The sequence below is a fragment of the Gallinula chloropus genome, assembly GCF_964237585.1.
Source record: "Gallinula chloropus genome assembly, chromosome: 13".
In the NCBI taxonomy this organism is placed as follows: Eukaryota; Metazoa; Chordata; class Aves; order Gruiformes; family Rallidae; genus Gallinula; species Gallinula chloropus.
In genome coordinates this window covers 12,861,294-12,883,197 of record NC_140098.1, presented here as the reverse complement: position 1 = coordinate 12,883,197, position 21,904 = coordinate 12,861,294, and the positions used below count along the sequence as shown (strand labels likewise).

The 21,904-nt window shown below is 55.5% G+C and overlaps 2 protein-coding genes across 2 annotated transcripts in view; one reads left to right on the top strand and one right to left on the bottom strand.

Annotated features, from left to right (window-relative positions):
- Positions 1-21,904, bottom strand: part of LOC311196741 (protein NDRG4-like) — a gene marked incomplete at both ends in the record, with an annotated part of 721,213 nt that overhangs the window by 298,576 nt on the left and 400,733 nt on the right.
- Positions 14,115-20,747, top strand: LOC311196350 (protein NDRG4-like; the record flags this gene model as incomplete). Its single annotated transcript, XM_084269895.1, has 11 exons — positions 14,115-14,135; positions 16,151-16,256; positions 17,472-17,592; positions 17,819-17,881; positions 18,082-18,142; positions 18,447-18,533; positions 18,629-18,685; positions 18,973-19,076; positions 19,532-19,588; positions 19,684-20,057; positions 20,208-20,747. 10 exons carry the CDS (start codon positions 14,115-14,117, stop codon positions 19,853-19,855), a joined length of 849 nt encoding a protein of 282 aa, XP_084126021.1. The 3' UTR covers positions 19,856-20,057; positions 20,208-20,747.

The window sequence follows — 21,904 nt, the reverse complement described above, 5'->3', positions numbered from 1 at the left end:
ACTGGTGGCGAAGAGAGCCAATGGGATCCTGGGATGCATCAGGAAGAGTATGTCCAGCAGGTCGAAGGAAGTGATCCTCCCCCTCTACTCTGCGTTGGTCAGGCCCCACCTGGAGTACTGTGTCCAGTTCTGGGCTCCATGGTATAAAAAAGACAGGGATCTCCTGGAGAGAGTCCAGAGAAGGGCCATGAAGATGATTAGGGGCCTGGAACATCTCCCATATGAGGAAAGGCTGAGTAAGCTGGGTCTGTTCAGCCTGGAGAAAAGAAGGCTTAGGGGAGACCTAATTAGTGTTTATAAATATCTTAGACTTGGGACGCAGGGGGATTTGGCCAGCCCCTTTTCAATGGTCTGTGGGGACAGGACTAGGGGCAATGGCTGTAAGCTGGAGCATAGGAAGTTCCGCACCAACATGCGGAAGAACTTTTTCACAGTGAGGGTGACGGAGCAGTGGAATAGGCTGCCCAGGGAGGTGGTTGAGTCTCCTTCTCTGGAGATATTCAAGTCTCGTCTGGATGCCTATCTGTGTAATATGAGATAGGGAGCCTGCTTTGGCAGGGGGGTTGGACCCGATGATCTCTTGAGGTCCCTTCCAACCCCTAAGATTCTGTGATTCTGTGAAATCCTCGTTACTGAGCTCTACAAAAGAGGTCTGAAATGTACTTTCTCCTCATGTCCATCAACTTGTAAACTGGACAGCTGCTGATGTTTATGAGAAAGCAGCCCATAGACACATTTTACAGTATTGCCACAACAGTTTTCATTGCAATCAAATAAAAAATAGGCAAAAACTGAGGTGCTGCTTGTTTGTTTGGGGATTTGTGGCCTGTTTTGAAAAGGAGGTATGAGCTGACCTGGCCTGGTCCTTCCCCTAAAGCAAGGAGTTGGACTTGATGACCGTTATGGGTCCCTTCCAACTTGAGACACTCTGTGATTAGCCCTGTCTGACCCCTGTCAGGATGATGTTTGTCCAAGGAGGCCTTAGATGCTGTTTCTGCCAGGAGAACCCACAACTCCCTCCGCAGGCCTGGCTGCAACGGATGATGAACAAAGTTGGAGCTACTTGTGCACTGACAGACTAGGGGACACAGTCAGTCAAGCTTTCCTTTTGGAATCGTTAGTGGAACTGAAAAATCTTCTTCATCCAAGTTTGACATTAACATCTCTTAAAGCTCTCAGCTCCTCTTGTCCAGAGAAGGGCAAGGAAGCTGATCAAGGGGCTGGAGAACAAATCTTATGAGGAGCGGCTGAGGGAGCTGGGGGTGTTCAGTCTGGAGAAGAGGGGGCTGAGGGGAGACCTTCTCACCTACAGCTACCTGAAAGGAAGCTGCAGAGAGGAGAGTGTTGGTCTCTTTGCCCAAGTGATGGGTGACAGGATGAGGGGAAATGGCCTCAAACTGTGCCAGGGCAGGGTCAGATCAGACATTAGCACCGAAAGGTCTACTGGGCACTGGAACAGGCTACTCAGGGAGGGGCTTGAGTCAATATCCCTGGATGTATTTAAAAGATGGGTAGACGAGGTGCTTAGGGATATGTTTTAGTAGCAGACAGGTATGGTTGGACTCGATGATCTTAAAGGTCTTTTCCAACACAATGATTCTGTGATTCTGAGGCAATTGTGGAAGCTTCATCACCTGTTGAATACAAATACCTCTACAACCAGCACACACACACACACTTTCTCACCTATCTAAATTACCCTTCCATGCAATGCTCATGTTTGTTCCTCAGTTGCCTCTGCACTAAACACTGTCTTAGTTTGTGCTCTGGCATTGATAATATGTTTGCTCAGCAGAATGAAGTGGTTGATTGTTTCTGCCAGCCTGGAAGCAATCAGTGCTGTCATTTGGACCAGCAGCAAGAAGTGTTTTGAGAACTGGCATACTGTTTAGTAGGTCACACTGGATAGTTTCTTTCCCCCTTTCATACATGATTATCACTGAGACTAACAAGTGCACAAGCAATGCGACTTGGTACACAGTGATCACCATTGCAGTCTTTACCATTGCCATCTGTTAATTAATACTATTTTGTGATTGCTGCAACACAGAGAAGGAATTTATTTATAGATCTTAAAAGCTTGAAGGGGCTTTTCATTCTGATATGTGTGGATTTGAAAACTGGAATTCTTTCTTAGTGGATGAGGGTCCTTGTCAGAAACCCACTGAAGAAGCCTGTGTGTTCTATTTGAGAGAAGAGGTGGCACCTGAGTTAGGAGCACAAGTCTTTCTGGTCTTGATCAGTGATTTTCTACCCTTTTTATTTTTTTGAAACTATTACAAGAGCTTCATTCAAAATGTTAACTGAACCAGTTGCTGAACAGAGATGTGATGTATTTCAGTAGAGGCACGGTGTGAATGCTTTCTTTGCACAGAGCTGCTTCTGTCCCCAGATGTGCTTTTTGTAAAAGTCATTGCCTGCTAGCAAAGCACATGGCTCAGGAGTTCATGGCTTTATTTTAAAAACAGCAAGTCATCTAGCACTGCCTCTGCCTGGCAGGAGGTAGCTCAAAGCTCAGTTTCCTGACAAATGGAAGTAAGGCTTCCTTATTAAGAGTGTGGTTTGTGCTCTGGATCGTAAGCAGCGTCTTTGTTACAGCAAATAACATCATCCAGATTTTCCCTGCTCTGCTGCGCCTGCCAGATGCTGCTCAGAAGCTCACTCAGTAAGTGCTTGTCAGCTAAAAGATTCCCCTTCTCAGAAGTCACTTTGGTTTCCTTAATGGGTGCCATTAAACATTAGCTAAGACTAGTATCTAAGTAAGTTTCTGGTAATTTGGAAGAGTAAGTTAAGTGCTTTCTTACTGTCTGTCTGGCCTACCTGAATCCTATTTGGCCCTGCAGTTCTGAGCCCACGTTTCTCCTCCTGTTTCCTGATCTTACTGCTCAGAAGGGTTTTCATGAGAGGTGACGGCAGCCTAAGCAGAACTGTTGGTAGGACTTGGCACAAAAGCTGGTGGAAGGGCAGCAGATCACCCTGGGTCAGCATGTCACAGGGATGATTAACAGGTGGAAGGCCATGAACAATTCCATCTTCTGATGGTGTTGCTTTGCATGACTGGCTTGGGGAGCTGAACTCTAGCGGGTTTACAATGTGTTTTCTGCTGATGAGACAATGTGATTTGAGTCCAGAGTAGGCAGTCTGCTTTTGAAAGAAGCTGTGCCAGCCTGGACATCCCTCACAAGTGTTTCCTAAGTGAAGACCATCTGAGTGCTTGCACTGAGTCGTATCTTCTACCGCGGGGTCGCTGAGAGCTACATCTCACATTTAGGCTGAGGGGCCTTTTGGGTGTGGAAACAGTCTGATGGGCTTTGTTCTGAAACTCAGTCTGATGTAGTGTCAGCAGGATCCGGGGGATGATGTGAACCCAGTAACATCCCATGCACATCGCTCCGGAGAGGATGCCAACCTACCGTGGCTGAGCTGAAGCTGAACATACTTGTTACTGGTGTATTGAGTTTTTATCTAGTGTATCATGTTCTCTGATTCCCTGTGCACAAATCAGCCTCATCTCTTCAGCACTAGGATATTTCTGTGATGGATTGGGGTCAGCGAAGCTGGAAGCTTCATGTTGCGCTCCCCGCCGGAACAGCATCCTCATCGACACTGCCTGCGCCCAGGTAGGAGCTCTCTGCCCTGACTGTGTTACGCGATTCTTGCTCCTTCTCTGCCGGCGTCTGCAGTAACCTCTCTGCTGGCTGAAGGGCACTGTTGGCTTTTCCCAGTAGTTCCCAGGGGAGTTTGAAACTACAACCAGAGAAAAAGAGGCCTGGGAGGGCCTGTGTATGCACTGCTTGTCAGCAGCCAGCAGAGGGGGCACTGAGCTTACGACGTTGTTTTTGTGCGGCTCCTACTGCAACTGTAAGTTAAGTTGTAGGTCGCAAGACCCTTACTTGGCCTGCGAGATGAAAGGAGGTGTCTGTGCGACCTTCGGTTCCATCTGCCAGGCAAACCCACAACCATGTTCGTTTAAAGCGGAGTTTAGGGTGCGCTACCTTGTCCTGGGCAAAGAGTGGCTGTCACAGCTGGCAGGGCTGATGCGAGTGAATTGTGGCAAGCAAAGAAGCTGCCGAGAGCAGGGAGCAGAGGAGGAGATGGACAGACACTTGGCTGTGCCCCTCCAGGGAGCGCTGAGCACTGCCTGAGCAGGTGTGGGACTCGCCTGGTGCTGAGGTGGTCAGAGCAGCATGGCGACGGGCCGGGCAGGGCTGGGCCGCAGGAGCTCCTGCCTGCCTCAAGCTGCCGTCTCCTTCGCAGAGTGACTTGTGTATTCCTCAGCTGAACACCTGGGGAGTGGGGTTAGGATTGAGGCTCTGTGTGATTAAGGGCCGTGACCTGGACAGGCTGGGGAGCTGGGCCGTGAGAAACCAAATGAGATATAATAAAAGCAGGTCTTGTACCTGGGAAGGGATAATGGCTGGAATTGGTACAGGCTGGGGGTGACCTGCTGGGGAGGAGCTCTGCAGAGAAGGACCTGGGGGTCCTGGTTGATGACAGGTTGGCTATGAGCCAGCAGTGTGCCCTGGTGGCTGAGAGAGCCAAGGGGATCCTGGGGGGCATCAAGAGGAGTGTGGCCAGTGGGTCAAAGGAGGGGATCCTCCCCCTCTGCTCTGCCCTGGTCAGGCCCTACCTAGAGTGTTGTGTCCAGTTCTGGGCTCCCTGGGATAAAAAGGACAGGGATCTCCTGGAGAGAGTCCAGAGGAGATGATTAAAGGAGTGGAGCATCTCCCCTATGAGGAAAGATGAGTGAGCTGGGACTGTTCAGCCTGGAGAAAAGAAGGCTAAGAGGGGATCTTATTAATGTTTATAAATATCTCAAGTGTGGGACATGGGGGGAAATGGCCAGCTCCTTTTCAGTGTCTGTGGGGACTGGACAAGGGGCAACGGTTTCAAGTTGGAGCACAGGGAGTTCCACACCAGTTTGGGGAAGAACTTCTTCCTGGTGAGGGTGAGGGAGCCCTGGGACAGGCTGCCCAGGGGGTGTGGAGTCTCCTTCTCTGGAGAGATTCCAGCCCTGTCTGGATGCCTACCTGTGTGACCTGTCCTAGGACCCTGCTTTGGCAGGGGGTTGGATCTGATGAGCTCTGGAGGTCCCTTCCAGCCCCTACGACTCTGATTCTGTGACTCTCAGAGATCAGGAAGGAAAGAGAGCAGCAGGTCAGGTGCACATCCACTTGCTGGCTGCCTGCCTGAGCCCAGCACTCACCATGAGCCCCCCCCAGCAATTCAAAGCCCTTCTTCCAGGGACAGATTCAACATCCTGCGGGCCCTGGGTGCTGTGGACAGAGTGGTTCCCATTTCTACAGAATGTCCTCATGAACTTGTGGGACAAACGAGAGATGGAGAGAAGTAGTAAAGTTGCACCTGCCCTCTTCTCAACCATTTGTTGCCAAGGAGCAAGAAGAGCAGCCTTGGAGAAACTGCCACTCGTGGTAGCTGTGGAGGCATCTGGCCACAGGAGAAGCGAGCCTGGAAAGGCAGAGGGTAGCAGCTGCAGCAGGGCCTTTGGGTCTGCTTGGGCAGGAGAGATGAGAGGTGAGAAGAGAGGATAGGAAGCACACAGGAGAGGAAACAGGGAGTATCTGGAGGCTCTCAGGAAGCAAGTAAGCATTTGTGTGGTAGTTTCTCATTTGAAAGAGTCCTGAAGTGCCTCCACTTAGCTGTAAGTGGTGTAACATCTCAGTAAATAAACTTTAGGGGCCCTTCCAGGCTGCACTTCATTGCAGGGTTTGTCGGAGACCAAGGACTGGTGTGAAGAGAGCTGGAGATGTGTGAGGAGGTAAAGGACAGGAGGCAGGAGCTGGGGAGGGACCTCGGGGAATGAAAAAGAACCCAGATGGGGCTTGAGACAAGGTTTGAAGATAAGGAAAGATGAACACAGTGAGCTTTGACCTGCCCCTGGGCACTATTTTCCATGGAGTACGCTTAAGAGCTTTTGCTTCACAGGCTCCTGGGAGCCTCTTCTTCCCTGGGCACCAAGGGCTGGCCAGGCTTTCCTGCACGGGAGCCTGGCAGAGCTGAGCCCACACCATGGTTCTGGGGGAGGGCTGTGTGCCCGGGAGCCGAGCAGCACAGAGAGCAGCGCCCTGCCGCTGCCGGGCTCCGCTGTGGCTCTTGTGGAAAGTTACAAGGGGTGGCACAGCCTCAGAAAGCCAAAGCATTTGTTCTGTTTTCTGAAACACTTCATTAACGTCAGTGACAATGCCAGCAGGTTCCTGAGATGAGTGTGCTTCTATTTCTGCAGTGTTCCTGCTCGTGGCAGGCTGCCGAGCAGTGCCAGGGGGCTCGGTGTCCTTTCTGTCTGGATGGGCAGGACACACTGTGGTCTTCTGCCTGTCATCCGCCTGTGAGAAGCTGCATCACTGCAGCTCCTCACAGTGCTCCCCCCACACTGAGGGTGAGCTGGACCTCCCTCAGAGTTCCAGCTAGCCCCGTGGCAAGGCAGAAATCCCTCCTTTTCCCCGAGGTGCTGGACCACAGGCAAGGCACGGGCAGCCCCCGCGGGGGCTGAGCAGTGTTTCGGCCGAGGAGCGTGTAGGGGCGTCGATGGAGTTTGCAGAGCACAGCGTGTGCTGCCCCAGGGTGGTCTCTGGCACTGCCTAGGTGGAGGTGCAGGGTTCCAGGCACTGCGTGTCAGGGGAACGTTGTGCTGATGGAGCAGGTGAGGGATGTGCAGAGTGCTGGGCAGGGCTGCAGCTGCAGCGGTGCATCCTGCTGTGTCAGCCTGTGGCGTCTCTGGAGGCACAGAGAAGGCAGCTGCGTTCCCTGGGGAAGGGGAAGTTTCTCTGCTCATCAGCTCAGCCCCCTTGGAAATGCCAACCACGGGGCCTGCTTCTCCCCAGCTGCAGCTGGGAGGTGTAGAAGCAAAGCAGCACCCCAGGGCCAAGCCCGTTTCATACTGTTATTGTCTCCTCAATGTGTTTTTAATGCCAGATGTTGTGGTAGCAGAACAGTGTCACTCATATGCAGTGCAAAATGCTGTTGCCCCTGTTTCAAGCTCAGGTTCTCATTGACAATTGTACACTGAAAGCCTTTTACTCTTAATTAGCCCTATGACATGGAGGGGAGACCCCAAGGCTTAAGACTGCTTTAAAGCTTGTAAGATCTCTTCTGTGTATGCTAGGATCCTGTAAGATTAGAAGAAACCCAGCTTCATCATATGAAATCCTAGTTTGCCTTTAGATGAGCTTGAGATACTGTAACCCTAAAGATGGTCCTGGACTTCCCCCCCACACACACACTTTCTCTGTGCCTAGAAATGGACAGTGGCAAGGAGATGCCTCCTGAAGTTTGCTGTTCTATCTCTGTTGTGATACAAAAAACGTGGCAAAAAGCAAATGGAGCCCAACCTGCGCTTTCAGCTTGTGTGGGTCAGAAGGGTGTCCTGTTTCTAGCTGTGCTCTTGGGTCTCAAGGACTCTGCATTCTGCATACATAAAGCACAAGCACAGGGAGGGTTATGACAGACCCTTACAAACAGGAGGGTTTTGCTGCTCGTAAAAGGCAATCTGTTTCCCTGACTTCAGACCAAGAAGCTGCCTGATGCTTGGGATGCAGTGTGGGGTTTTTTCCTCAAGTGCTAGAGCAGAAGGGGAGTGAGAAGATGGCCACACAGCAGCACGGTTCTGCAGCTGGGGTGCTTGGCAGTGGTGTGCTTGGAAGGAGGCAGTAAAGCAGATTCAGAAACCAAGGCACCATTGAGCCAATCCTTTTCTGGAAAATGAGCCTATCTTGGGCAGGCTCCCATCGCAACCAGGAGGTAAGGTGAGTCTCTTGCCTTTGGCAGTTGTTTAGATGGTAATAATTGGTACCTGGGGGGAGAAGGGGAGCTGATGGATCTTGCAGCAGGACTGAAAAGTGCTTTCCATGCCTGTGGGTGGCTGAACCACCACTGTTACTGCTGGGGAACACCCTGGGGGCTGGGGTCAGGGAGTGGAGGGCTCGAGGCCTTGGTGGGAGTCATGGCCTGGTGATCATTAAGAGAATGACTGTTGGAGTCACGCTCTTTGCAAAGGCTTTCAGAGGAGAGTTCTCCCTCACCTGTGCTGGTGGAGTGGAGCAGAGCCCAGCCAGGTGCAGCCTATATTTTCCTGGCAGGGCTGTACTTTGTATGGCCCCTGTGAATCTGGGCTGGCTCCACTGAAATTGGCACAGATACTTCAAGTTTGCACCAAATCAATGGGGTTTATTTCAGTTGTGGTGGATTTACCAAGACCTGCCTGGAGGCTGAGCTGTGACTTTTCTGTTTGGTTTGGGCTCTGAGGTGCAGGAATGCAGCTCTAGCTGCTTGGCTGTGGGTCTGTCCCATACTGATGTAGGCAGAAGGGGTTGAAGAGATCATCCCCTGCCTGGAGAGCCAGACCTTGATGTGGCCACGCTGCTCCCAATGAGCAAGCACTGCTCTGGATTTATACCAGCATCCTCCAAGTGAGGCCCTCCCTGTGCAGCCCTGGGGGTGCAGTGGCATTTAGCCTCCAAGCATCTCTGCAAGGCGATCCCACCCTCAGCCCCAGAGTCTCCCAAGTCCTGGCTGAAGGCTGTGCTCTAACAAGATGTTCTCAGGGCAGGGTGGTATGGGGAAAGGAAAACTGCTGAGAATCAGGTTTTGGGAAGAGCTTTGTGGCTGAGACCGATTTAATCTCCTTAGCAATTGCCTCAATCATAGAATCATCGGGATGCTAATTAATTGAGAGGCACTAAACAGTGGACCTTGCAATGCTTCCTGGCTTTAAGTGGAACCCTTTTGGGTTTGGCAGTTGTGGCTGGCTGCTCTCCTAAGAAGCAGGTCTGCCTAGGGGCTCAAGCCCTTCCTGGGGTGCCTTGGAAGCCCCCTCTCTGCTGGCTGGGGTGTCTGCACAGCAGTGATGTCATACCATGGCTGTGTGCTTGCACACAAGTGCCCACAGTGGCCTCGGGCTCTTGGACCTCACCTGAGGGAGCCAGCAGACAGGGATGGCTGCAACCCACCAGACCCCTCACTCTGCCTCTCCCCAGCCTCTGGCCTGGAGCTGGTCCCTCACCTCCACCCTGAAAGCCCACAAGGTGATTAAGCCCAGCATGTTAATTGGCTGCGACAGCTCATTTTCCTATCTTGTATTTAGTTATTGATGGGGTGCGTGTGACTGGATTCACAGTGAAGGTCAGTGCCAGGCTGGGCCACAGCCCCTTGTTTGGTCCAGCCTTGGATGTGGGGTGGGGCTCCCGAAGCTCTGCCAAGACCAGCTGTAAACCCACTGCACAGCCAGCAGCAACAGTCAAGCACAGTTTCACCCTGGGGGTGTGCAACACCTTGCTGCAGGAGGATGTGGGGGCTGGAATAGAAGCTGATGGTTGGCCAGCACCTGCCTCACCGGCCAGAAGAGTTTGGGAGTAAAGGCTTCACATCTGGTTTTCTTCCATCATTGCAGCACAAATGTCTGGCTACCTCTCTGCTCCGCTCGGAGCATCCCAGCATGGCTGGGAAACATTGCTGTTTGCTCTGTCCATGCAGGGATGTCTCCCCCTGTCCCACCCATGTCTGCTTGCAGCCTAAAACCAGAAAAACCATGGGATTTTCACTCTCTGAATGATGCTGGAAGCTGGGATGGGAATTGGGATGTTCTTGCCCTTGGCTGAGGCTTACAGAGGCAACCAGCATGGAGATTGGGTTGGACTCCTGGTCTGCCTAAGACTATATCCTGGAGACAAGTCTGCCCTTAACTGGGAGAACTCAATTTGGGTGGGAACTGGGAGCCAGGCTCCTCCAGGCACCAGCTTCCAATGGAGGGACTCACTGCCAAAGCACCAAGTTCCTGTGATACGGATTGAGTGAAGCTAATTTGGGTCCCATCCCCATGAGCAGGGAAATGGGGGCGGGGGGGGGGGGTGCACCGGTACGTGCACATGCCTGTTGGTGTTCAGTGCCTGTCTGTGTGCAGGGCTGTGCTGGTGTTTGTGCTGGTGCAGGGGTGAGGCCAGGCTCAGTTTTGGTGTGATGACGTGCCCTGTGTGTGACATACATGCTAACACACGCATGTATGGTAGACGGGCATGTATGTGTGTACACATGTGTGGGCATCATCCCCCTGCAGCCAGCACTGCCCCAGGAAGTGGGGACTTGTGGTGTCAGTGGGCTTCATTTATTGGGTGGGAGGAGGGCACCGTGGGAGCGAGGGACAGTGGGGGGGATGCCTCTGTCCCTAACAGCTCATTCTCTCCCCAGGAGAACTCGGATGTTTTCCTCTCCACTGTGGACATGGATTGGAAGGTAGGACTGGCCATGTGGGTGCCCCCACCCCTGGGTCCCACGTGGGGAAGCCTGTGGCTGGGGAAGGCTGTGGGGTGCTGAGTGGACTGAGGGGCATTGTTGCCCCCCCGTTCTGTGGGGAAGCAGTGCCTGGTCAGTGTGTGCATGGGGCTGTGTATCCATTGTGATCCCTGGCAGGAGCAGGTGTGGGGGGGGCATGCTGTCAGGAGTGCTGTGTGCTGGCACTTGGATGTGACTGGGGGGGGGGGCACTTGGCAATGGGCCAGGGACAAAAGTCTCTTTAAAAGAGGAAATTTCTTCCCAGGAGGGCCAAGCTGCTTTTCCAGCCCCTCTACCATTGCCATGGCAATGGGTTCCCAGGCAATGCGAGCTCCCCACTTACATAAGGATATTTGAAAGCCTCTTTCTCTTTTGGAGGACTGGGGCACTGGTCCCCCCTCCTCCTCAGAGAGCGGGGCACCTCTGCTCCCCTGGCTGGCGCCTGCCCTGTACCTCTGCTTTGCTTCTCCAGAGGAGCCCCATGATGTGGCCCTGGGGCTTGTGAGGGCTCAGCTCCAGCCTGGCTCCTGTGCTTATTTTCATTGCTCTCACACCTCTGCCCAAGCTCATCTCACACCACATCCCACCCTTCTGCAGAGACCAGGGTGCTGGTAGAGGGGCAGGGAAGATAGTGGGGCTGCTGGACCTCAGCTTGTTCCCTGGTCCTCTCCCCAAGCATCCCTCTCCCAGGGGACACTAGTGTGTTGCTGCTTTGCCAGTAGGTGGGAATGCTGGGAGGGTGGGCTCAAGTGGTGCAGGCTGAGCCCTATCAGGTCTGGCACTGAAACAGCAACACCTATAAAATATATCTGGATTTCAGTTGTCCTGGGAGAGGGGCAGGGGAGCCCATGTTCCCTTTCTGACAGACCTAGAGCGGTACCCAGGAAGGTGGCAGTGCCAGGCTGCCTGGAGGTCTCAGTGTGCCACGGGCACCAGTACAGCTCTCACAGCTGTGCTGGGGCAGGCAGGACTTGGTGAGTGTGCAGGGCATGCTCAAGAGCAGCACCTGCTCCAGGACCATCTTCTCATGATGGTGTTACAGGGATTGGCCCACAGTGATGCAGAACTGGGTCCCTGGTGCTGCCCAGATGGAGTGGATCTCGACAGAAAATGCCACAGTGATGAACAACCTGCATGCACTCAGTACCTAAAAAATGAACTGTGAAAGGGTCAAAGTGGCATTTCCCAAGCCAGCCAGGCCCTGTGCCCTCCTGGTTTCTCTCCAAGAGCCTCAGGGTGGGGATGGGATGAGGATCCCAGGCTGTGCTGGGGCAACCCCCTCCTTTCCCTCACCCTGGCCTTTTGCAGGTTGCTTTCCTGCAAAGGCTGGGGGCTGCTTACCCTTCTTTGGGGAGATCTTACCCCATTTTCTAGGTTGACCTCTTTGGTCAGTCCAGTCCCGCTTCACTCTTTGCTGTCCCTCTGCTCCTCCCCAGAGCCAGTTGCTGCTCCCTTGCCGAGATGCTCTGGTCTGGCTGGGGCAGTGGCCAGGAGTGGGGCCCCCCAGCTGCCACCACGAGCCAAAGTAAAGCTCTTGGGGGTGCTGGCATAAGCTATGGTGCAGGGGGGCAGGTGCCTCTGCCCCAGGACCTGGGTGCCCTGGACCTGCTGCAGGTCTGAGCCACCTGCCAGGCGGATGGGCTAGCACCATGGGGTGGGGATGTTGTTCACTGCTATTCAAGCAGAGGCAGCCTTGCTCATCCTTCCCATCTCCCTGCTACACTTTTTCATTCATGCCTCACTTCACATTAGGTTTTCCACCCCTTTGCTCCTTCATTTTGCCACTTCTTTTTTTTGCTTGCTCATGCACCTCCTGCTTTTTCCTGGGGGCTGTGGCTGCTCCTTCTCTTTGGCTGAGAAAAGCAGAAATGGCACCCTGACCCACAAACAGTTTGTATTTGTGCCAGGAACCACTTTGGAGCTGGGCTTTCTCCTCCTATGTGGTCCTTCAGCAGCAGAGGTGCATCTCTCCAGGCTTGGGTCTGAGCTCCCCGTGGGACAAAACAATGCAGAGGAAAGGCTCTTTGGTGGAGGCACGATGGATGCCATCTTGCTGCCAGTCCGTCTGTCTGTCTTTTCTCCCACGTTCAGACCCCCTGGCTGCCCAGCCCTGACTTGTTTGTCGGACGCTGCTTTCAGTGTTTCCCCACCATCTCTGGGTGGTTGTTTATCCAGGTCAGGGAAAGGGCTCTCCCTAGGGAAAAATGTTATTAGACACCAGAGACTCCACAGGAACCATCCTGCTGGGTGAAGCCAAGGACAGGGAAGCCCATGCATGTGCTGGTGAAGGCAGCTGGAACCCTCCTCAGCCTGTGGCTGCTCTGTGTACCAGGCATGGTGGAAGCAAGCTGTGGTGAGCTGCTGGGTGGGGATGATGCAGATGTGATGGCAAACTGCAGCTGGCACCGAGCATCATGTGGTGGGTGGGGGGGCTGGAGGGTCTTCACTGGATGCTGCAATGGTCTGGTGCTGGCACGTGGGTCTCCAGCCCCTTTAGGCAGGCACTGGATAGACTGCAGGACTCTTGCTAAATTGGTAATGGCCCAGCTTTGTGCTGGAGCAGCCCAGGCGTTGGTTGTGCCGAAGGCGGGGGGACGGCACCTGGAGCCTGCAGAGAGGTTGGGGACTGTGGTGGCACAAGGCCACCCATGGGCACAAGCTGCATGTGTCCAGAGCACATGTTGGCTCAGGGACATGATCTGACCCCCTCAGTGCTGCTGGGCTGTTTTGCCTCCTGCCTTGTTTACCTGCCACTGGTGATGCCCAGGTTGGGGCTAAATCCTGCATGTCTCCTGTGTGCCAGCATCCTGCAGCAGGCTGCATGATTGTGCTGCTGGGTTGGGTTCACAGGTGCCTGGGCAGTGTTCACATGTGTACATGCCTGTGCCCCTCTGTGAGCATGTGCATGTAGTTCTGCATGTGTGCAGGTTGTTGTGCATCCATGGGCATGTGGGATGCCCGTGGCAAACACACTAAGCACGCAGGAGAAGGATGCAGCAGGCGTGCTCCTTACATGCATATGCCCATGCACATACGTGCACAGGAACATGTACTGATGCAGACACGCAGGGTGTGGGGTGTGTGCAAGCATTTTGTGGGGTGCATGTGCTGCAGTATGGGCCATTGCATTTATTTTTCTGAAGTCTGTGTGCACAGACTTGGGGGGGGTGGGGGGCCATGGTTTTGCCTGGTCCCTGTGTCAGTACATGTTCCTGTGCATGTCCTTCCCCTCTAGGTACCAGTGTCGGTTCGGGGGGGTGTGTGTGTCCTGGCGCATGTGTGTTGCTGCAGGGCCTTGGTCAGGGCAACTGCAGACTTAGGCATCATCCCGTGTGTTGGCATGGGGCTGGAGCTCTGTGTGTGTGCGTGATGGGTGTGGGCGAGCACTGCCCGGCTCTGCCGCGACGAGACGCTGCCTGTGTTGCAAGGGGTGCGGGTGCAACCCTGTCCGGGCAGCCCTGCCTGTCTGTCTGCTGAAGGAGGGAAGATGGAGCAGGTACCGCATGGTTCCAGGCGGTTTTTTTCTTCATAAACAAGGGTATTTGGGGCCAATTGGAGCATGAATAATTCTTGCGACAGCCAATGTGCTGGCTCCATCACAGCGCTTGCCTGCAATGGAGGCCAAACCTGCCGGGGCTGCGCATCCCATGGAGGGGGATGGGAGAGGGAGGGCTTAGCGCAGGGCTGGGTCTCCGCTATAAATGGAGGCGAGGGGCTGAGCCAGCACACAGCTCTGCTTCGCCCCAGCCTGCTACACCGCCGTGCCCCACGTCGGGACGCGGTGCTCAGCCCACCCTGCCTGCGCATCCTCGTCCACCTCGTTCCTCGCCATGCCCGAGTGCTGGGATGGGGTAGGTACCACCGTCCCCGTGCTTGTTTGCCCTCCCTGCCCAGGGAGTTTTGTCCCAGTACCTCCCCCGATTGCCCAGGCTGGATCTTTGCACCCGGGAGGGCTTGGTGTGGGCGAGGTGGGCGTTGGGGGAGGGGTGGGGGGGGAGAGAAAACCTGCTGCCGGGGAGCCCTTCCTTCCCCCAGCCGTCCTGCCGCATCCCTGACGTGCCCCGGGTTTCGGGGACGCATTGTCCTTGAGCGTCTTTCCTGAGCCCAGCGGAGATGTGGTGCTGAGGCCGAGGCGAGCAGGGACAGCTGCAAGCTGTGGGCTGCTGATGGTGGGGGACATGCTGCAGATTGCAGAAGGAGAGGGTCTCTTGCTGTTTTGAAGCAATCCCTGGGATACTTCCTAGTCTCTGCAGCAACAGCAACACCCAATGACAACAGGCTGGCATGGAGGGCAGGCAAGCGAGGTGGGAGCACTGCAGTGGTGAAGGGGTAACCTGGGCAGGGCTGGACTCTCTCAGGCACCCCTGCGCTCCTCCTTGCTGGGGCCATGGGTTGCCAGTGGACCCCCCCACCCCCCTGCCCCCCTGCAGCTCCTCACTGTTGCATCCCCAGCTTCTCCCCATCTGCGAGCACCCCTGCAGCAAGGAGTGGGGCTGCGGTACCCAGCGATGCTGCAGAGGGTGCACCACGGGCAGAGATGTGCGTGGCTTGTCAGGGGGTGGGGAAGCATTGCTGGGGAAGGAGCTGCCACCTTGGGCATGTGATTTTGTGATGGGATTGCAGGCTGAGCTGTTGGGGCCACGATGGGGATGAAGGCAGCCCCGTGCCCAGGATCAGACCTCATGGATGCCTCCTGCTTTGTGACCTTGGGCCAGGTCCTTTCTCTGCCTCAATTTCCCCACATCTTGTTGCAGGGGGATGTCCCCCTCATTGCTGGCTGCCTGACACAGCCCTGTGGAGAGGAAGAGGATGAGGGCCAGGGTCAAGGTGCCCCTGAGAAGTGGAGTATTGTCTCCACAGAGCCCTTGAACTGCCCTTGGGCACCACGTACCTGCTGAGGGACAGTGGATCTCGATGGCAGGAGGCACTGCAGTGAGGAGATCTTGTCCTCAGGGGTTCCTCCCACTGCAGGCCTGTGTCCTTCAGAGTCCTTGGCGGCGTGTGAGCTGTGGGAGCGCCCACATCCCTGCTCCCCTCCCACCAGCTCCTTCATGAGGCTGCCAGTACCTGCAGAGAGGACCAGGCCGGTTGGGCACCTTGCCAGCATCCCCTTTTGTGGTCCCTGCCAGCGGGCTGGCTGGCAGGCAGTGGTGTCTGGACCCTGGGTCCCTTGTCCCTGGGCAATGCCTTGTACAGATCTTGGGCTCACAGCCTCAGTTTCCCTTGCTGTCCTGGGACAATGGCCACGAAGGTGAGGTTGCAGCTGTCCCAGGCAGGAAAACTGAGGCACGGGGCAGGTCTGGTCTCTGTATGGGGGCACAGCCATTTCAGAGCAAGGGTTTTTTAAGGTTACTTTAGCTGTCATTTTGAGATCAGGCTGCAGCATTTCCCAGGGTCTGATCTCTGCCGGTTTCTCCCAGGCACAGGGAATCCAGGCCATACTGTGACCCTGTTGCCAAAAATCTCTCCATCTTAGACCCTGAAAGATCTCCTGTCCTATCCTGTCCTGACCTGCGATCCTCCTCTCCCACACCCTCTTGGATATCCCATCCCATCCCAGTCCTCTATTCCTTGATCCTAGTCTGTGATCCCATCCCATGTCCAATCCTAAATCCTGTTATCCTATACCAATCCCTCCCTTCCCCTTCCCTGTTGGAGGCTGGGATTGTTGGTATCTGATTTCTCCTGCTGTCTGCCACCACTGGGATGCCCAGAGCTGGATTTTCCCAGGATGGCCGCACCTCCTTCCCTTGTGTTCCCGTGGGACCCAGCTGCTTAAGGAAGCGGCGGTGAGGGGTGAGATGGCAGGGCAGGAGAGGATGTCTTGGGGCAGGCAGGTGTCACCCCATCTCTCCTCTTCCCCCAGGAACATGACATTGAGACCCCCTACGGACTGCTGCACATGGTCATCCGGGGCTCACCCAAGGGGAATCGCCCGGCCATCCTGACGTACCATGACGTGGGCCTCAACCGTGAGTGCCGGTTCCTGGGCCATAGGGTGCAGGGGCAGGCAGGAGCAGTCCTGGGGCTGCATGGGGTGCTGGAATGGTGACCAAAAGCCCCTGACTCAGCTCCTTTGCCTCCTCCCGCGGAAGGTCCCCAGGCTGCATTGGGTCTCCCCAGGCATCTGAGAGAACCAGGAGGGTTTGGATACTCAGCCAAACCCAATGTCTGGGCCAAGTGCAGCCAGGAGTGCTCGGCCACCCCAGTGCCAGCTGTCCACCTGCCCATGCCAGGCAGGATGGGATGCAGGGGATGCTGGGTCAGGCCCTGCCACCACCAGCCTGTTGGTATTCAGAGCACGGACCCAACTGACGGCAGGGTGTAGTGGGGGCTAAAGGAGATGGGGAGTAACAGGAAAGGAGGGGCCCTGAGCAAGGGCTCCCGATGTGGATGCTGTGCTCTCTGTTAGGCTGCAGCCTTGGACCCGCACCCCAGACCTCTGCCCTGGGCTGTGCTCTCGCAGCTGAGCTGGGAGGCCCAGTGTCCTGTGAACTGGAAGAAGTGTATCCCCCCTGCACTGGCATCTGAGGCCAAGCCACTGGCAGCTCTGTGAGCTGCCTCACCATTCCAGCAGCACGCTCCTGTCCAGGGGTGTGTCATTTTGGTTGTGATGGATGTTACAACCTGCCTCAGCCCCATGTTTTAGGAAGGTTGTCCTGGCACTGATGGCATGGGACAGCATCTCTCCAGGCCTTGGCAATGGCTGTACCCTGCTGCAATGGTGGTGGCTTGTCCACAGCAGTGCTGGGGCTGTTTCTTTGTTTCCAAGCAGGGAGATTTGCAGACATTTCTTAAATCCCGTATTTTCTTGAGCAAATCCCTTGGGGATTAAGGATATGGCAAATAATATCCTGACTGCTAATCATGCTGCCCACCGGGTGGTCCTGCAACTCCTGGCTTTGCATCCCCCAGTCCCACACCTCCATGCTGATGAGGCTCACTCCAAACTCCTCCTCCTCATTGTGTCCATCCATCCCCATGCCTCCCATCACCAGGAGGGATGCAGCCCTTGCTGACAGTGGCTGTGGTCTCTGCTGTGGAGATGAGGAGCCCGGAGGGAAAGGAGGTGGAATTTTGGTGGCATGTCACCTCCCAGTTGAAGAGCAGTGGGAGGGCAGGCAACCTCTCTCTATTGCCCCTGTGCTAGGGTGTTTGGTCTCTGATCCCCACCTGACCTTTGACAGACAAGCTTTGCTTCAACACCTTCTTCAACTACAAGGACATGCAGGAGATCACGAAGCACTTTGTGGTTTGCCATGTGGATGCGCCAGGCCAGCAGGCAGGAGCCTCGCAGTTCCCTCAGGGGTAGGTGCCAGCTTCTTGTGCCCTCCAGGATGTCACCTCCCTGCTCGCTGGGTTGTCACTGCCTGGGCAGTAGTGCTCTGCCTTCAGGTCTCTTTGAACTGTGCCAAGCCCAAGGCACTGACTGGCTGGGGGTGGGCAATGGGGCTGGGTGTGTGGGTGGGTGGCATTTCCTTGTCCCAGCCTTCCTGCTCTGCATGGGTCCCATAACTGCTGTCCTGTGCCCCAGGTACCAGTACCCCGCCATGGACCAGCTGGCTGCCATGTTGCCCAGTGTGGTACAGCATTTTGGGTGAGTCATTGTCCACTCCATGTTTGTCAGTTTGAGGGCATGGGGCAGGGAGACAGGCAGGGGCTTGAGGCTGGGGGAGTTGTCCTTGTAAGCTGGCACCCAGTGTGTCTTCTTGTGCCCCATGCTGTGGGTGAAGGGGACCCCCAGGGAACCCACGCTGGAGCCCACTGTCCCCCCATACGCACCTCTCTGCTTTCCAGGTTCAAGTATGTGATCGGGATTGGTGTTGGGGCAGGAGCCTACGTGCTGGCCAAGTTTGCGGTGAGCCTGGGGCTGGGGTGGGCTGGCCCCGAGTTGTCCATACCTGCAGTCAGCCTTGAGCATGGGGAAGAACAGGACCTGACACCCTGGCCAGGCTGTGCCACTGTGAAGACTGCTGGAGGGATGAGGGGGGCCAGGGTGGCAGTGCCATGGCAGCTGGGAAGTCACAGGTCTCCCATCTCTCCAAGGATGGGGCATGTCATCCCTGTACGATGTCTGTGCAGTGGGGCAGTGGTGCTTGTCAGGGGCTGCACGGGGTGCACCTCCCCTTCCTGCTGAGCATCATCCCTCTTGCTCACTGCAGCTCATCTTCCCCGATCTGGTTGAAGGACTGGTCCTCATGAACATCGACCCCAATGGCAAAGGCTGGATTGACTGGGCAGCCGCCAAGGTGGGCAGGGTCCCAACCCCCTTCCCACACCCAGTGACTCCCTGGGGCAGGAGCCAGCCACAGCAGCATGTTAACTTCTTATGTTCCCTCCACAGCTCTCTGGCCTCACCAGCACGCTGCCAGACACTGTTCTGTCCCACCTCTTTAGCCAGGTAAGGGCTGTGCATCCTGCTGGCCCTGCAGCTGGCCCCCTCCCTGTGCCCTGCCTGCCAGGCCACAGTGCCATTGGCCCTACACTGTTCCCAGGGATCAGACTAGTCCAGCCCTGCTGGCATCCCTCCTGTCAGATCTGGGGCTTAGCCTCGACGTGTATGTGACTTGTGCCCAGCATCCTCCTCCTCCACATCACGGGCTGGCACCTTATGGACTGGTCTGGGGGAGTAGGGTTTCTGTGACATGCAGCAGTGCCTGCCCTGATCTCCATCTCCTGCTCACGCAGGAAGAACTGGTGAACAACACGGAGCTGGTGCAGAGCTATCGGCAGCAGATTGGCAGCGTGGTGAACCAGTTCAACCTCCAGCTCTTCCTCAACATGTACAACAGGTGAGCACCTCAGGAGTCCCTGCCAGCAGGCAGCCCCCCCATCTGTGCCAAGGTGAGGGGCCACAGTGCTGGTAGGTGGCCCCGAGGCCACCATGAGAACCCTCACCCCTGTAGGGTGTTGTCATCACCTGGCACAGGAATGTGGGAGTGGTGGCACCTTGCCTCTGCCACAGGCACGTGTTACTGTGTCTCTGCCTGTGCTGGGTGCTAGAACAGGTCTGGGGCAGGGGCAAGAGATGCCATCCCATGCACAAAGAGGGTTGCGAACCTCGCCATGCTGCTGGTTGCAGCAACCCACAGTGTCAGCTCTACTCAAGTTGTAGCAGAGGTGGCCATGGGGTGCTGGAACAGGGGGCTCAGTGCTGCTTCCCAGAGCTGGTGAGGCCCCGGCTCTTGCGCTTTGGTGGCAGCACCTGCCTGTAGGGCTCATACTGGCCCTCTTTCTTCTCCATCAGCCGCAGGGACCTGGACATCAACCGGCCTGGGACCGTGCCCAATGCCAAGACACTGCGGTAAGAGTCACATTGGCATGGCGTGGGGGTTTCCAGGGCAGTGGAGCCCACCCAGGCCAAGCCCTGACTGTGCCCCTTCCTCCCCTCACTTCCAGGTGCCCTGTGATGCTGGTGGTCGGAGACAACGCACCTGCTGAAGAGGGAGTGGTGCCCAGCAAGCAGCTGGGGAGTGGAGAAGGCTCTGAAGGACAGAGCCCTGTGCAGCAGCTGCCCCATGCAGCCCTGACAGCAGGCTCCAAAGCCCCTTTGCCCAGCCCAGCAGGGTGAGGAGGAGGCTCCTTTACAGACACATCCCCTGCTCTGCTCCCAGGGCTGGCTGGCGGTAAAACTATCAGAACCATCACCGTGAGGATCACTCGGACCCAGCTCAACCATCTGCTCAGCTTGTTGCCAGCACTGACTGTGTGAGGCCATACAGACCTGGGCTGGTCTCCCTTCTGCACACAGAGCACGAGCCAACATCAAACCTGTAAGTAGCCCCCAACCCCTTCAGCTTTGCCTGCTATTTTGGCAGGCATCATGTAACCAACTGCAAAACTAATCCTGTTGGTGCCCAAGGAGGCAGAGACATGCCTCCACAGGGCTGGCAGGTGCTAAATGCTTGTTCTCCTCCCATGAGGGAGCAACACAGCTGGCTACGTGCAGGAAGCAGTGTCTGCATAGCAACAGGGTGGCTGCGAGGAGCTGTCAGAGGAGACGCTGCTTTGGGGTGCAGGGCAGGCAGCACCAGCAGAGGAGGGAGTTCCCAAAGCATTCCAGCCTCAGCAGCCATACAAGGGACAAGAACCATTCATACTTCTGCATCACCCTCACAGGGCAACAACTGTTTTTTTAAACTAACCTTGGATAGGTCAGGACAAAACATGGACACTTCCCTCCCAGCAACTCGGCCTGAAAATTCACTGAGGTGTGCACAAAGTGGGAGGTCTGACTCAAAAGCTCTCTGCCCCCACAATCCCACTGGGCTGAACATCCTGAGGCAAGCTTTCATTGCTCACCTTTCTTCACTCATCTCCTCTTCTTCAGCTTTAAACCTGCCAGTGTGTTTTAAGAATGAAATCGCAAGGCAGCTCAGCCCTGCTCCTGCAGACCTGGCTCTGCCTGCTCCTTTCCCTGGGGGATTTAACTCTCCAGGGCAATGAAAGGCACAGCACCCTATATGCTCACAGACTGCACAAAGTATGGGAGCAGCCAGCAGCTGAAGGACAAGCACCTCATCTCTAGTTTGAAACGGATTCGCAGAAGACACTTCACTGAGGGTTACCCATCTGATCGTGGAATTCAAGCTTGTGCTTCTGGAATCAGCCACTTAGGTCCCTGGCTCAGGTCCCCCCAGATCACAGCTTCGCCCATGCACTGAGTTAAGGAAGCCCAGCAGCCTTTTTCACAGCTGCACAGACACCAGTAACATCCTGCCACTTGCATGGCACGGGGAGGGGGGAAGTATTAACAGTGTCAAGCAAAAAAGAACATTGAAGCCAAGAAACTGTCAGAAAGAAGACTATGGAGGAGACATCCAAGCTGGTGAGAAACTGTTTGTCACAGGACAGAGGAAAGTGGTCAGATGGTTGCACCCAAGCTGCCTGGGGCACCCCCTCACACTCCCTGAAGGCAGCTTGCTAGGGAGATGCACGGTGCTCAGCAGTGCTGCTGAATTTGGATGCCAGGGTGGAGACGGGCACATCAGCAGCACACCTCAAAACAAAGAGCAGAGGGCTCTGCCACCAGGATTAGCTCACAGGCCACTCAACTCCAGGAGAATCTGGCTGCCAGAGGAGATGTTGACTGTGGAGCAGAGGGGACTATGACTGGGTGCTCTCCAACTGCCTCATGTACAGAGCTGTAGGGCCAGCCAAGGCTTCCAACACAAGTGGTCTCATTCACTCTTTGCTTGGCAAGGGCAGCTCAGAGCAGGGTTGGAGAGAGCACGAGGGGCCATGTATAGAAGAGGAAATCCACAGGTACCTGTGTGTAGCAGTGGCTCTGTAACCTGTCACTGAGCTGTGTCCCCAAGAACCTCCTCAAACAGGCAGCAGAGTTCCTGGGAGCGTAGCTCACGTAACCCACACACCCAGTAACACAGCTGGTGAAACTCAGGTTACAAATCAGCTCTGAGCAGGAAGGCCCATGCTGCATGCCCTGGGGAACATGCCCACATTCCCCAGACAAGTTATTCCTGCCTTGCCCCAGTCAGCATCAAAAGCATCAATACTTTGCCTTGGACAGCGGTGAATCTGCATCTCCTGGAGGAGCCAGCCCTTCTCCCAGGAGCCTAAAATGATCTGCTGCCAACTCCTTAGCTCTTTCTAATGTGAC